Source organism: Coregonus clupeaformis, chromosome 15 (assembly GCF_020615455.1).
Source record: "Coregonus clupeaformis isolate EN_2021a chromosome 15, ASM2061545v1, whole genome shotgun sequence".
Classification (NCBI taxonomy): Eukaryota; Metazoa; Chordata; class Actinopteri; order Salmoniformes; family Salmonidae; genus Coregonus; species Coregonus clupeaformis.
Genome location: NC_059206.1, coordinates 22,596,696 through 22,613,682, shown reverse-complemented (window position 1 = coordinate 22,613,682; position 16,987 = coordinate 22,596,696). Strand labels below are relative to the sequence as shown.

Here is a 16,987-nt window from a genome sequence, read left to right as displayed (position 1 = left end):
ATATTCTGTCTGCCATGTGTGTGTATGTTGTAACAGTGCGAGCGTTGGTGTGTGTGTAGTCGTTAGTGATAACTGAGACAGTTTATACAGTAGTGTTCAGTGGAAGAATAACTACCAGTCAGTCAGATGCCTTTATAATGGAACAACAGAAAGCAGGCGTGGAAACACTATGGCTTTTGAGTATGACTAAGAATAACCGGTTCAACTGTGTGTGTGTGTGACATCACAACGTTCAATAACACACCCAAAGATAATATTTTCCTAAACCATCATCATACCCAGCCCACCCCCACAAATACACAGGTGGGAGGGGTACAATCTGTCACAATAGGAAGTGGGTCACATGGTTTCTCAATTGTACTAACCCCTAAGCCATATCACCAGCTCAGCACTTCCTCTCCCTTCTGCTTTACTCAGTTTCGCTTCAGGCTGGTCTGGTTCTTTGATTCATGCATTCAGATGACCGTATGCATTCATGCTAAGGGTGAGTGTGTGCACGCCCCTAATCTCTAATTTGTCCGTCATTAGTCAGACACCAAGAAAGAGAGAGAGAGAGAGAGAGAGAGAGAGAGAGAGAGAGAGAGAGAGAGAGAGAGAGAGAGAGAGAGAGAGAGAGAGAGAGAGAGAGAGAGAGAGAGAGAGAGAGAGAGAGAGAGAGAGAGAGAGAGAGAGAGAGAGAGAGAGAGAGAGAGAGAGAGAGAGGGAATGTAACCCAATCCAGAGAGGGGTCCCAGAAGGAAGTGATGCGTTAAAGCAGGAAGCAGGATATGACTGATAATAGTTAACTGGTGGTTCAGGAGGTCAGTGAGCGCACACACACTTGTGTGTTTGACTAGGTAAAGCCAGCCATCAGGTCTCTCCACAGGCTCAGTAGAACAGTTCTATAAATAAAGACAGGAACAGACGGAGTCATACACAGCCAATGCCACAGTCAAAGCCTGGTCCAAACACAGGGTATCACCCTAGGCACCTACCTAGTACCTACCATCCTCTCTGGCCATCCCCCGTCCCTTCCCCAGGATGCTGGCTAAACACACCGGTTACACGGCTGATACCCTGACATGTGTGACGCACAACCAGTGTCCCACACACACACACACACACACACAATCATACAGGGAGGGGACACAGTGAGGTAGAGCTCTGGCACCTAAACATGCCAACACTGTTTCTATTCCGAGAGAGGAGAGCTAGGGATGTGAGAAAAGGGGAGATGGAAAACCCAGGCCGACATTCTAAAATATGTGTTGGGTGAATAGAGGTGAGAGGAGAGGGGGATGGAAAGAGGGAGTAGTTGTTTGAGGGTGGTATTTATTCATTCCGCTCACTCCTCAATACACACCCCTCTCTCTCCTCCCTCTCTGTAGTAGTGATAAGGCCATCAGTCTTCATTAGGAAGAGCAGCAGCATTAACAGACCTGTGATGGATCACTCTGCTAAGTTCCCATTAACAGGTAAGTATTGCTCATAAGCACCTTCTGATTAACACTCAGAGAGAAAGAGAGAGAGAGTGTGCATGCGGCACATCTCATTAAAAGGTAAGCATTGCTCGTAGAAGCTCTCATCTGTATACAGTGCATTCGGAAAGTAATCAGACCCCTTGAATTTTGCCACATTTTGTTACGTTACTTATTCTAAAATGAATTAAATTGTTTTTCCCCCTCAATCTACACACAATACCCCAGAATGACAAAGCAAAAACAGGTTTTTATCACATTTACATAAGTATTCAGAACCTTTACTCAGTACTTTGTTGAAGCACCTTTGGCAGCAATTACAGCCTCGAGTCTTCTTGGGTATGACGCTACAAGCTTGGCACACCTGTATTTGGGGAGTTTCTCCCATTCTTCTCTGCAGATCCTCTCAAACTCTGTCAGGTTGGATGGGGAGCGTCGCTGCACAGCTATTTTCAGGTCTCTCCAGAGATGTTCAATCGGGTTCAAGTCCGGGCTCTGGCTGGGCCCCACAAAGACATTGAGACTTGTCCCAAAGCCACTCCTGCATTGTAATAATAATAATAATAATATGCCATTTAGCAGACGCTTTTATCCAAAGCGACTTACAGTCATGTGTGCATACATTTTTGTGTATGGGTGGTCCCGGGGATCGAACCCACTACCTTGGCGTTACAAGCGCCGTGCTCTACCAGTTGAGCTACAGAGTCTTGGCTGTGTGCTTAGGGTCATAGTCCTGTTGGAAGGTGAACCGTCGCCCCAGTCTGAGGTCCTGAGCGCTCTGGAGCAGGTTTTCATCATGGAGCTCTCTGTACTTTGCTCCGTTCATCTTTCCCTTGATCCTGACTAGTCTCCCAGTTCCTGCCGCTGAAAAACATCCCCACAGCATGATGCTGCAATCACCATGCTTCACTGTTGGGATGGTGCGAGGTTTCTTCCAGACGTGACGCTTGGCATTCAGGCCAAATAGTTCAATCTTGGTTTCGTCAGACCAGAGAATCTTGTTTCTCATGGTCTGGGAGTCTTTAGGTGCCTTTTGGCAAACTCCAAGCGGGTTGTCATGTGCCTTTTACTGAGGAGTGGCTTCTGTCTGGCCACTCTACCATAAAAGGCCTGATTGGTGGAGTGCTGCAGAGATGGTTGTCCTTCTGGAAGGTTCTCCCATCTCCACAGAGGAACTCTGGAGAGCTGTCAGAGTGACCATCGTTTTCTTGGTCACCTCCCTGACCAAGGCCCTTCTTCCCCGATTGCTCAGTTTGGCCAGGCGGCCAGCTCTAGGAAGAGTCTTGGTGGTTCCAAACTTCTTCCATTTAAGAATGATGGAGGCCACTGTGTTCTTGGGGACCTTCAATTCTGCAGACATTTTTTGGTACCCTTCCCAAGATCTGTGTCTCGACACAATCCTGTCTCGGAGCTCTACGGACAATTCCTTCGACCTCATGGCTTGGTTTCTGCTCTGACATGCACTGTCAACTGTGGGACCTTATATAGACAGGTGTGTGCCTTTCCAAATCATGTCCAATCAATTGAATTTACCACAGGTGGACTACAATCAAGTTGTAGAAACATCTCAAGGATGATCAATGGAAACAGGATGCACCTGAGCTCAATTTTGAAAGTTGTGATAGTAGAATGCTCAAGATGCAATTTCGAAATTGGATAATGCGTCATCAGTTCCTCTTGTCATGTTAGTCATTGCATACCTTAGAGAGCAATTTATAACTTGTCAGAAATGTCCAGATCAACTAGCTCATGTCAGCTAATGTTTTTATTTTATTTATGTTTTTTAGCCCATAGATATTGTTGTAATTTTTTAGTCACTCAAATATCACATGAATACACATTAGACGTGGAAAAATGTATAGAATTGCAAGACAATTTGCTTTAAAACTGCAAAGTTTTCTTTGCACCCCATGACAAAATGTGTAGAATTGCAGGAAATAAGCTTTAAACCTGCTAAATGCTCTCTACCAACAAGAGGGGTGTGAACAGTTTGTGTCATGAACAGTGCTTGTACCCATAAAAATAGATGTGGGGTGCGGTATGTTACCCAATGCTGGAAGGGGGGACCCCGAGTGAAAAAGTTTGGGAACACCTGTTCTAGAATAGTGTCATGCATGGTGTGTTTGGAATGTTGTAGGCAGGCAGGTAGTTGGTGGCTCAGCTCGGGGTACTAGTTCCATAGTCCCAGAGTTGGTTGGATGTTGCGTTTGTTGTTCTTTGGAGACCATTCCATGGGGCCCAGTATTCCCATGATGCTTTGGGAGCGGCAGGCTTCGACTTGCTCAGCGCTCTGTGGGAACAAATAATCCTCTACAGACACACATCCCCTTTAAGGGAGGCCACTGGGTGACAGTGTGTTTACTAGTTGTCAGTAGCAGCACCCGTGTGTGTGTGTGTGTGTGTGTGTGTGTGTGTGTGTGTGTGTGTGTGTGTAATAATGGGGTAATAGACGGGGTCTATACAGCTGATAAGAAGAGAGAGATAAAGTCCAGACTGGGGTACATCTGCTTTCCCCTCTCCCATCTTCCCCTCCTATCACTCCCCCTCTCCCCTCTGATAAAGGTTAATGATGGACAGAGATATGGTGGAGGAATACAGATCAGGATGAGAGGCATAGAGGGATGGATAGAGAGAGGAAAACAAACCTTCAGGTCTATGAGATAAATCAAATATTAGCCTAACAAAAGGGAAAATCCACTACTACACACACACACACAGCTAAAACACACACACACACACACACCTGCTGACTGCAGAGACAAACATTCACCTACCATTAGACAGTGTGTGTATGTATGTGTGTGTGTGTGTGTGTGTGCGTGCGTGTGTTTGCTTTCGCTCTCATCTGTACTTTTCCTCCTGAATCCAGGACCCAGGGGTAAATTGTGTTGTTTGGGAATTTCAGCCACATTCCATGCAGAGTCTGACACTGAGATGGAAAATACCTAGGCAGAACTCCAAAACTCAGAACGAAACAACAGGAAAACTAGACAGGATTTACACACGGGACACAATACCAGAGGAAACATTTCACCTCTACCTCTATTCAACAATATAAGATGGCGCCTCACCTCGAGCTCCTACAAAACATTGCAGGTTTCTACTTTTTCTGGTGTTTTTTCTAGTGTTTATCTACATTTTTTTACTCAGTTTGTTTCGTGCATTACTTCATACACCCAGGTAGAACTATTGGAATATGAATCGCTGGGTACTACCGTCTACCCGACCTTCCCGAATTCCCAGAGATGGCAGAACAATAGTCTAGCTTCTTTGGTGAGGCGCAGGGTTGCCTGGTGGTCCTACCGGAGAGTAGGAAACGAAGACGCAGACGTGGGGGGCTCTTAGTGAAACACCGGGCGACCCGTCCTCCATTACCGAGCATACTACTCGCCAATGTTCAATCATTATTGAATAAACTTGACGAACTTCCAGAGGGACATACAAATCTGCAACATACTCAGTTTTTCTGAAACGTGGCTTTCCTCCGACATCCAAACGGATGACATACAACCAGCGGGTTTTACAGTTCATTGAGCTGATAGGAAGAGGGCTCTCTCTGGCCAGAATAAAGGTGGAGGGCTCTGCTTTATGGTGGAAACGTACATGAACTTGCAAGCTTCTGCTCTCCCGACTTGGAATACTTGGTCATCATGCCTTCCGAGAGAGTTCTCAGGGATTATCGCCATGGCTGTGTACATCCCGCTCCAAGCCGCTCCAAGATCTTCATTGGACCCTGAACAAACTGTCGCAGGGGACTTTTAAAAAAGTAATTTGAGAACCGTGCTGCAGAATTACTATCAATACATTGACTGTCCAACTCTTGGAGATTCTATGCCGTACAACTGCTACACGCCTTTTCAACATGGGTATAAGGCCATCTCCCGTCCTCCTTTCAGCAAATCTGACCATGACTCCATTTTGCTCCTCCCCGGCTACAAACAAAAAAGACTCAAGAGGGAAGTTCCGGTGGTCAGGTCTGTACAACGCTGGTCTAACCAATTAGAATCCATGCTTCAAGACTGTTTTGATCACGTGGGCTAGAATGTTCCAGGTCGCCTCTGGGGATAACATCAATGAATACACCGACCCAGTAACCGGATTCATAAAAAAAAATTCATTCGGTGACGTGATACCGACGGTATCTTTCACAAATTACAAAAAGAAAGCCAGTCACGCCGGACACCAACGCCGCCCTACCGAACAAGCTAAACACCTTTTTCTCACGCTTCGAGCAAAACGACTGAGCTGCCGAGGAGACCCCCTGAAGAAAACGAGGGCTACGTGCTTACATTCTCCACTAAGGACGTACAGTTGAAGTCTGAAGTTTACATAGACCTTAGCCAAATACATTTAAACTCAGTTTTTCACAATTCCTGACATTTAATCCTAGTAAAAAAATCCCTGTTTTAGGTCAGTTAGGATCACCACTTTATTTTAAGAATGTGAAATGTCAGAATAATTGTAGAGAGAATGATTTATTTAAGCTTTTATTTCTTTCATCACATTCCCAGTGGGTCAGAAGTTTACATACACTCAATTAGTATTTGGTAGCATTGCCTTTAAATTGTTTAATTTTGGTCAAACGTTTCGGGTAGCCTTCCACAAGCTTTCCACAATAAGTTGGGTGAATTTTGGCCCATTCCTCCTGACAGGGCTGGTGTAACTGAGTCAGGTTTGTAGGCCTCCTTGCTCGCACACACTTTTCAGTTCTGCCCACACATTTTCTATAAGATTGAGGTCAGAGCTTTGTGATGGCTACTCCAATACCTTGACCTTGTTGTCCTTAAGCCATTTTGCCACAACTTTGGAAGTATGCTTGGGGTCATTGTCCATTTGGAAGACCATTTGCGACCAAGCTTTAACTTCCTGACTGATGTCTTGAGATGTTGCTTCAATATATCCACATAATTTTGATGCCATCTATTTTGTGAAGTGCACCAGTCCCTCCTGCAGCAAAGCACCCCCACAGCATGATGCTGCCACCCCGTGCTTCACGGTTGGGATGGTGTTCTTCGGCTTGCAAGCTCCCCCTTTTTCCTCCAAACATAACAATGGTCATTATGGCCAAACAGTTCTATTTCTGTTTCATCAGACCAGAGGACATTTCTCCAAAAAGTACGATATTTGTCCCCATGTGCAGTTGCAAACCGTAGTCTGGCTTTTTTATGGCGGTTTTGGAGCAGTGGCTTCTTCCTTGCTGAGCAGCCTTTCAGGTTATGTCGATATAGGACTAGTTTTACTGTGGATATAGATACTTTTGTACCTGTTTCCTCCAGCATCTTCACAAGGTCCTTTGCTGTTGTTCTGGGATTGATTTTATGAGGTCTTGGCTGATTTCTTTTGATTTTCCTATGATGTCAAGCAAACAGAGTTTGAAGGTAGGCCTTGAAATACATCCACAGGTACACCTCCAATTGACTCAAATGATGTCAATTAGCCTATCAGAAGCTTCTAAAGCCATGACATCATTTTCTGGAATTTTCCAAGCTGTTTAAAGGCACAGTCAACTTAGTGTATGTACTCTTCTGACCCACTGGAATTGTGATACAGTGAATTATAAGTGAAATAATATGTCTGTAAACAATTGTTGGAAAAATTACTTGTGTCATGCACAAAGTAGATGTCCTAACCGACTTGCCAAAACTATAGTTTGTTAACAAGACATTTGTGGAGTGGTTGAAAAACAAGTTTTAATGACTCCAACCTAAGTGTATGTAAACTTCCGACTTCAACTGTATGTATGTTGTCCAGATCTATACTTTTCTGCTATAATGTGAGTGATGCCCTTTCTGTGTGGTGCAGTTCTGCCTCGGTTCACTGCCTAGTCCTACTGCAGCTTCAATACAAATTGATCATGTAAGGCAGAAACATAGAGTCTCCATTTGTTCTCACTGTATGTGTGTGTGTGTGTGTGTGTGATTGTGTGTGTGTGTCAGTGTTCAAGGGATGCGCTCCAGAACATTGATCGGGCAGATAATTATAGATGAGATAGCCAGCATTAAATCGGTGCATATACTGTATCTGGTAGGGCCTCGGGGTTCATGTGCACTGCAGTGTGTGATTGTAGGTGTGTGTGTGTGTGAGAGAGAGAGAGTGTGTGTGTGTGAGAGAGAGTGTGTGTGTGTATGTGTATGTGTGTGAGTGTATGTGTGTGAGAGAGTGTTTGTGTGTATGTGTGTGAGAGTGTGTGTGTATGTGTGTGTGAGAGAGAGGGGAAATGTGTGTATATCACTACTACCATTCTGGTCTTCTGAAACATACTGTATCCAAACAATAGCTTCAGTAAACAAGCCTGTCTAGTCTATCTGCATTATCCTATCTACATTCTACTATGTACACTATTCTCTAGTCTAGATGATGTTATGTACATTCTATTCAGTGCATTCTATTGTGTGTTCAACACAATCATTTCATAATCAAACTCCTACTCTACCACAGTGGAATTCGCCAACAGGCTGGGCCACATCTCTCACATAACAATCAGACACACACTACAAAAGCTTAGCCAGCCTCCCCCACTCACACTGTACATCTCCCCATAAAACATTGTCTGCTGTGTAGGCCATAACAGGCTGTATAGAACTCTGCCATATGTACAGGTGTGTGTTATATAGATTCCATATGAAACTTTGCCATGCGACACTTCAGAGCACTTGGGTTGGGGGTCAGAGTGTGTGCATGCAGATCTCTAACTGAGGTACTTAGCTGCTAATGAGTGAACAGGAGCAGCCATAGTGATAGGAAGGGAAAGGTCAACACTGGTCAGACTGAGATACAATGGAGGTTATGAATGTGTCATTATTACACAATGTGTCATTGTTCTACTACTATAACATTATTACTCTGAACACTGGCCTGGTAGCTGGAGATCATATCAAGCCTGTTCTGCCGTCCTGGTCTTCCTTTAGTACTATCCTTGTCTTGAACAAAACATTGGCCTTCTGGCACACTACAATGAACATAGGGTTCTGTGTGCCAGTAGCTAAATGCCATTCTAAATAAATGCATGGGATAAAGGCTGATCTGTGCATAAATCAGATCACCACACATTCCAAAAAGGGATCCTTTAGGGCAGGCTACAAGTCCTAGGTCCAGAAGTAGTTGTCAGATGTCCTTTCAGGAGAAAATAAGGAAACTAACTGTAGGAGCTCCAGTCTAAATGAGTATGAGTGTACCGCGCTGTATTCTGGTTTTAGCTAGTCGTATGCGGGGGGACATCAATGCCCTGTGTGAGAGTCTGTGATCTGAAGACGCGGGGTGCGATTTCACTGTGTGGTGACACTCTGCCATCCCCACGCCAGGACCAGACCACAACCCTTAGCCCCCAGCTCTAACCACTGACCAACAGGATGCACTGAAGCCTCAAATGTCAGGATGAGGAGGAAGACTGAGGAAGACTAGGTCTAGCTATAGCCGCACCAGTGTGCCTTCCTCTTTCCCATGTCTATGAAACGTCAGAGGACTACCAGCTATAACAGCTGCGGCTTTGATACGGAGTTACCCCTAAGTATACCCTTCATACCCTACCTTGCCTCCCCTCCCCTCAGCCCAGTGCCCCTAGAGCCTCTACAGCAACAGGGCCATGCCAGATTTAAGTGCCAAGTATTAAATTCTGCACTTCTGTGTACGAAATGTCAGAAATGTCCATGCATGCCTATCCAGGGCCTGCTGGAGGGGTAACACACTGGGTTAGTCAGTGTAGAGTCAGGGTAGAGACGGCACACACACATACACTCCTTTTGAATGAAGCCACGTCTCCATCACAGTGAAGTGTCGTAATATAATATTGAATGAGTGATGATAACCTCAGTAATCTCAGTGATGTTCTTATGAAGTTAGCCTGGGGTGAACAGAACAGAAATAGCTGTAAATAGCTGCAGGCCTGAATAAGTGAGATGTACAGAATAGAAGCTCTAAATAAAGTATCTAACAGAAACACACAAGACAGAGTGGTTTTATTATGAGTCGCCAAACACACTATTCTTAGCTTGGTGAAGCAGGGAGGGACAGTAGGAGTGGCACAGCTGACTCACTAATCTCACACACACACACTTTGCGCCCTCTCCAACTGTACTGATCTGAAAAGAGTTGACAGGTAAAAGCAGCACGGCGGCGGCCCATCATGCCTTTCCCCTGCTCATCTCTCTCAGATCAGTACAGAAGAAGGAGGGGAGACAGACATGAAGTCACTTCAGAGGACAGAGAAACAGCCAGGCGGTTAGGTTCAAGCCTGTAGACCTTGGCCCTGATATGTCGATTCTGGCATATCTGGGCTTAAAATGGCAGTGTGCTATGCTGCCATGCATGGCTAGCGGTGCGTAGGGCCTGCATGGTTATAATGAGCTCAGCCCACTGACGGAGCAAAGTGTAAATGCTGCTGGGGTTTACACAAACAAAAAAAACAGGCCCAGCTTCCTGTCTGATGATAGGCTGGGTCTACATCCCTCGCATATCTTATGGCAGACAGTCTTAATGCCAATCATTTCTGGATGAAGTTGCAACCACAACGTTCTTCTTTCTGGCCCAGTGTCATATCGTCAGAGGCAACGTTGTCCACGCATGTCATCATGTAATGCTTGTATCTTTATCATAGCAACATATTCATCTGTAATGTTATGTTAAATGTCCAAACTGTCCCATCAACACTGTAGATACTGGTCAATGAAGAACTAAGAGCGAGACACATGTACAGACACTTCCCACAAGCCTAAAATCTGTCAACACAAATTCACACCGACTTCACTAAGTAGAGAGTAAAACCTCTCTATAAAACCTCTCTATAATTTGATAATCATAACCAGAAGATGACAGCATCTCTCCCAACCCCCAAACACACACCATAACATCTCACTCAAATCCCCCAATGTTCTGACTCAGCAGTAGATGAGTAAGGAGTGGGGGAGGGGCTATGGGCCATATTTCCCATCAATAAGGATCAGTGTTGACTAACTCTGGCCTCCTAGAACAGATGGAAACAGACAGAGAGTGTGAGAGAGACGGGGTAATCAAGGTAAATGAGAGGGGGAGGGGTTTAACTTGACCCTGTGGGGTGTTGTGGGAGGGGCTTAAGAGCTGCTTTACAAGCTGGATCAATGTTGACGAGACATACGCTGATAGAGGAGGCCAGGATAATGTATTTATAAAGGGGATAATTAATATTATCATCTAATAATTAGGTTATAAATGTATGATAAATTACATACACCAGACATTAATCATGTTTAATAATGTATTTGTGAATAGAAAGACATTGGTGTATTACACGTTTATAACATTTATAACCAGTTATTGGAGGATGACAAGATAATCCATAATACTAACCTTGTAGGCCTGTATAAAGACATTGGTTATAAATAGGCTAATAGTTCTCTTTCTTTTCTGTCCACTTTCCTTTTCTATTCTAGATCTGTCTTATCACTGTACTGTATTTTACATGCCTATTTGGAAAATGCCTCTGGCTGGCCTGCACGTGCTTGCATAGTGAACACACACACACACACGTGTATTTATTCACACAGGCACACACTGCAACGTGTGTCAGTGTTTAGAGACTACTAACAGCAGTGATAGATCTCAGAGAGAGAAGCGCTGGGCAGCCATATCCTGTTGTGTGTGGTGTGTGTGTGTGTCTAGGCAATCATGTCCATGACATGTTTACTATAGGTTGGCTATCAGATAAGCAGCTTTCCAATCAGCAGGACCTGAGCAGGCTAGATAGGTAGAGCCTCTCCTATGGCCTTGGGATGAACCATACTACCAGTGACTGTCAGGGTGTTTAGCAGAGACATATATACAATAGAATGCAGTATGTCATTTTTTCATCCAAAACCACGTTAAGGAATATGATTTAGCCTTTCAATAATGTAATAATAATAATAATATGGTTGTTAAGCAGGCAGTTAACCTGTGTGTGTGGTTCCTGTGTAGAGGATGTTTACTGTATACTATACTGTACATATGGATGTGTGCCAAATAGATCTGTAACTGATCTTCTCCCCCAGGTCTGATCACAGCGACCCGGTCTTTTCTTCTCTCCTTCCCTAGCTGCAGCCCGTGTGGGAAGATTGCATCTTTTATTTATCACTTCTTGGCTCAATTTTTGCTGTCATTCTCCATTGCTAGCATGCAGATTGAGCACTGTGCTATCTTGTGCATGCTCACACACACGCACACACACACACACAGTATATGTGTAGGTTAACTGCCTGCTTAACAACCATATTATTATTACATTATTGACAGGCAAAATCATATTCCTTAACGTGGTTTTGGATGAAAAAAATGATATACTGCATTCTATTGTATATATGTCCTACTCTTTCTTCCCCAATATGAGTAGAGAGACCAGAGGATATACTGTAGCTGTGCTTTGCCTATATACCAGACAAAGACACAGGCCTGCCTGGGCCTATAGTATAATGTTTTATATAGTCAGCAGCCTGGCGCCCTGTTGGCACTGTAGCTAGGGCACAAAGCCCAGCCAAGTCACTGCGACACGTTCAGAGGGAGGAGGAGGGGACAGGGAGGGATGGATGGCCATGCAGAAAATTACGTTTGCAGATTGCATTACAATTCAGATTAACCACGCAGAGTAATGGGATCAGAACGCTGAACGCTTTCCCTGGGCGGGGACAGAGGGCCCTAATGAACTAACTAAGGTAGCATTTGAGTTGGAATACAGAGAGAGCCCCGCAGGAAGCTCACTGTCCAGCAGGGGGTTAAATACATGGCCATGCGTTCATTTGAGTATATAGGCTACGTTTTGGTAGGGCCTGCTGGTGATTATTACAATTACGTGTGCCAGTAATTTCCTGGCGTCAGAACATTTTGTAAAAGAACTGGGAAAGAAGCACACTTGACCCAATTAGCTGCAAATTGGTGCATATCAAGGTCCATTTAAAAATAGTCTCTGTGGCTTTAAATCGTCATTCCTCCCACCCCTTTCCCAAATCTCTTCTTTTTAACAAGCAGTGAAAATAAATTAAAAGGCGCTTTTGTTGTTTGCCTTCCCTTTGGAGGGTGCCAGAAACCTGAAAAGACACAAATGAACATGAAAATGGGAACGAAGTACCAAGGCTTTCATTCGGAATGCTTCACGGCTGTTTGATATGCGCACTGGGTAAATACGACACTCAGTAAAAGCTGTGTTCCGAAAACATGAAATACTGCTATTTCTCATCTACTCAAATAGAAAATGCTTTGAATGCACGACAGACTGCTGTGTTATTGTTTTACTAAACATATGTATTGTTATGAAATAGGTTGGCATATATGTAGAAAGAACTGTCAATTCTGCTGAGAGCTCTGTGTTCTAGCTGGCTGAGCCAGAAAACCTCCCCCATGCCTTTCACTTCGGAAAATAAACACAGTCGACAAGGCTCAGCCCTGAACCTCTTCTCGACACATTCACTGCCCAGAAAAGCATCGCCTTTTTCAGTTCAAAGTATATAAAGACTATTTGAGGCTGGCTAAATGCATTTATGAACCAAATGTTCGAATGCGAGCCAAGTATATGGGCACATTTATTAAATCCCACCGTGTACTTCCGTAATGGTTATCTTTCACCAAAGCAACAACAAAAAAATCCCATCATGCATAAGCAAACATTTATTATGCTACTTAGACATTTAGGCTAAATGTATCGGCATAGAACATAGACAACTGTGTATAGGCTAATAATAGCTATTTCTATTGTTAGAGAAATACATTTTGGTTTTAGTAAAAAATTAGCCTTGCCAACACACATTTCGCCAACGTCTCGGCGATTTAAAAGCCCCCTTTGTCGCCTCATTCAAACCTTTGTTCAAACCTAATTCAACACACTTCCTTTTTCATTTCTTGGTGCTTTTAAAAAATATTTTTCAAACGCTGGTTGTTGGCCATGAAAAGTCAATAAATAAAATAACGTTATTTTTCACACTCACCGACTTGCAATACGTTGTCCACACAGCCGCTCTCCAATAGAGCGATACCTCGTCTGAAAGGCAGCCGCGTCTCATCACTATTTTCCCCGCTAGTTCCACTCTCCTCTCCCCCTGTATTGAACGAAGAATACATGCAGATCTCTCGTTCACTCCTCGGGAACGACCAGTAAACGATCCGTCTCTGTACAGGCTCCGGGATCCGTTCAAATCGCTCCTCTACCCGTTGAAACGGCCACTTCTCGGCCACTTTCCGGGCAGAGATGTCCAACAGAGACTCCGGATTCTGGGTTTTGCTCGACCCACCTTGGGCCGTACCCGAACCGCCACATAACGTACCCCCGGACCGTTGTCCCTGTCTACAATTAGTATTATAACCCGGTCTACAGCAGAGCCGTTTGGCTGGGGGCTGCTGAACGCGCTCCGCCATGATAGCACTGCTTTAACATCAACGGCGGAAGTGAACCTACCATATAAACGGGATAAGGAAGGGAAAAGGTTACACTCGAATCGATTGTTTGCCGTGTATGGGCAAATTGACCTTATTTGGGCATGGTGGGCGGTCCTTTAACAGTGTTGTCAAATCTCCTTTGTGTTGACAAATGAAGAAAGGGGTGGGCCTATCCTGTTCTAAAAAAAGGAATGAAATGCGGAATTCCCGAACGTCGGCAAATCCTTTGTGAGGCCAACGGTTCGAACAGGAGGAGCTGAGAGGAGCAGGGAAAACGTTGTTTTTTCTTTCAGGATTTACATGCGGTGTAGTGAAATTGGTTGTGGTCCATGGATATTTCCCTCGTGATTGACGGACTGAGAAGGCATTCGTGGCCGCAAAACACGACAAACGGGGGTGAAGGGATGTTTAAAGCGGGTGAATCCGTTGGGTGAAGGCGGTGATTGTAACTGTCAGTTGGCCAGGCCTCGTGGAGAGGGGGCGGGCGTCTCTGTAGGCCTCGTGGAGAGGGGCGGTCGTACTGGAACACAGAAACGCCCTCTGTGACGTAGACTACAGTTCCAAAGGAATGTTGGGTGCAGGCCTGAAGGCTGGAAGGGGACGTTCCTAGTTGGGAAATAAAAGCTGTGTAGTTTGAGTCTGCAGAGTGCGGTCCCATATTTGGATCATGGCACAGCTGATGGGGTTTCTCTCCTCCTTTAACCATAAAACATGTTTCTGGGGGAAAAGACTGGAACTTGGCCCTTGACTAGATTTATACCAGCAAAAGTATTAGTGGATACACCTATGTAATTACCCTGTAAAGTAAATATTTTGGCCTGTTATCAGTGTATGGAAATGAAGAAAAGGGAAAGGTGAAGAGGGGGAGAGAGGGAAAGGAAAAATAGAGAATGAGTGTGTGCAGAGAGAGAGAGAAGGGCATGACATTTTTACATTTTAGCAGACGCTCTTATCCAGAGCGACTTACAGTTAGTGAGTGCATACATTTTCATACTGGGAAACGAACCCACAACCCTGGCGTTGCAAGCGCCATGCTCTACCAACTGAGCTACAGGGGACACGTGAAAAGATGGAAAGGTAGAGAGAGAAAGAAAGAGTCATGAAAAGAGGGAAAGGTAGAGAGAGAGAGAGAGAGATGCAGAGCGGGGTTAATCTAATCTGGTGTGGGAGTCTCAGTGGTCTTCAGTAAAACCCTGCAGCCAGGAGCCAGGCTTAATTGATTAGAAAATGTGATGTAACTAATTGCAACTGAAATAGGGAGTGTTGTAATCTTTGGACAATCAATGCAATGTCATTCGGTGCATCAGATTCAGACAGGTCTATTTTTCAGGTTTATTTACGCTATCTATAGGTTATTTACAGTATGTTTCACAATGTATATTGACCAATGTGCATATCAGGACAGGAGAATTCAGCTTTTTCTCCCTCTATCTTGGATCTTATTTTATTCTCTATGGTTTATTTTCAAAATTGTTGTTATTTTAAAAGTATTATCCAATCCACAGCATTGTTACACAAGGACAGATCCCCATGTCACCATTTCTCCCTTTATTGAGATTAGTAATTACACAGGAACAAGACAGACCAAGTCCCCCAGCCCAGCTGCTGTCACTGGGCCTTAACGGACAGCCCTGTCCTGCCTCTACTCCCCTGAAGGCAGGCAGGAATCGACGGTGCAAAAGAGGTCATTTCTCATGGTTAACCTGCAGAAATGCCAAGGCATCTCCCAGTGTGATTCACGGCTCAATAGAGTGTGGAGAAAGCCAGGGTAACCCAGAAGTGTCCTTCTGTTTTGTCCTCAGGGGAGAAATAAAGTTGTGTTGTATTGAATTGTTTGCGTGTTGGTGACACGGGTCAGCCAAGTGAAAGCCATACAGCAAAAACATTTTTAAAAAGGGGATAGTGTGTGTGTGCGTGCATGTTTGTGTGGTTTTGGATATTTAAAAAAGTATGTGTGTGCTTGGGTCCAACTCGGCCTCATAAACACCACCATATGGGTTACTGCTGCCCTAATCAGGATAATTGATCAAAGGATCCGAGTAGTTCCAGCCAAAACAAACCCATCTGATCTGACAAGTCCTGAAAGCATTTAAATGACGCAGCTGGCAACATCCTCTGAGCTGGCCACTGATGTGTTGGCATACCTCTGATCATAGCCGTGGGAAGTAGTTTGGGGGTGGCGGTGCTGAAAAAAAAAAAATAATAATATATATATACATTGCCCACGCTGAAGACGTCTATATTGATCTGCTGATACATGACTAGTAATGGCCCAGTGCACTACTTATGTGAAAAGATGTAAACTAAATGTATTTGAGTGTTTACCAGTATTTGTAACTTGAGTTGCCTCGATATAGACGTCTGTATGGCAGGCAAAAAAAACGATGTAACTAATTGCAACTGAATGATGTTTGTGATGATGTGATGTGATGATGTGGCTCAGTTGGTAGAGCATGGCGCTTGCAATGCTAGGGTTGTGGGTTCGATTCCCACGGGAGACCAGTATGAAAATGTATACACTCCCTACTGTAAGTTTCTCTGGATAGATTGCGCTAATACTAGGCCCAGTACACTACTTTAAAAAAAAAAAGTATTTTTAAAAATTTTATTTTTAAGGGATGCTGCAGCACCCTCAGCACCCCTACTTCCCGCAGCTATGCCTCTGATCAGTTTAGTGTGTTTGATTTCTTCATTGTGAGACAGGCAGCCATTAACTAGACCATGTTTGTTTACCGTCCCTACTCTGGCTTTTCTGTGTCATCGGCCATTTTGATTCTCTGTTTTGACTTTACTGTCTTATTTCAGCTCTGCTGGTACTTACTTCAAATAATTTAATATACCTGGCACAAAATGGTGCATAGTGATGCTTATGCAGTAGTTATTATCATCATCAATGTCCACAGAGCTAGCCTTGTGCTGTGTTGGTGTTGGTAAACATCTGGTATACCTTTGTATGTTTCTTCTCTTATCAGCTTAGTTTTTTCTTATACGTCTACCATCGGCTACAATAAAACCCTTAAAAATCCTTATGTTACATCTAATGACTTTCCTCTCATATATCTTAACATCCATTTACAGTTACATTACCGTCTGCCAATGCTTGCACACAGTAGTTTCTCCACGCTGGGTGAGTGATATGAGCCTGGTGTCTGAATATT

General features: G+C 44.2%; 1 protein-coding gene across 1 annotated transcript in view; it reads right to left on the bottom strand.

Annotated features, from left to right (window-relative positions):
• The window catches only part of LOC121582774 (zinc finger SWIM domain-containing protein 6-like), a 53,949-nt gene extending 39,213 nt beyond the window's left edge, over nt 1–14,736 (bottom strand). The window contains exon 1 of the mRNA XM_045225063.1: nt 13,382–14,736. Coding sequence (XP_045080998.1) covers nt 13,382–13,808 — 427 coding nt within the window. The 5' untranslated portion in view covers nt 13,809–14,736. The remainder of the gene's footprint in view (nt 1–13,381) is intronic.
• Nucleotides 14,737–16,987: the final 2,251 nt, after the last annotated feature.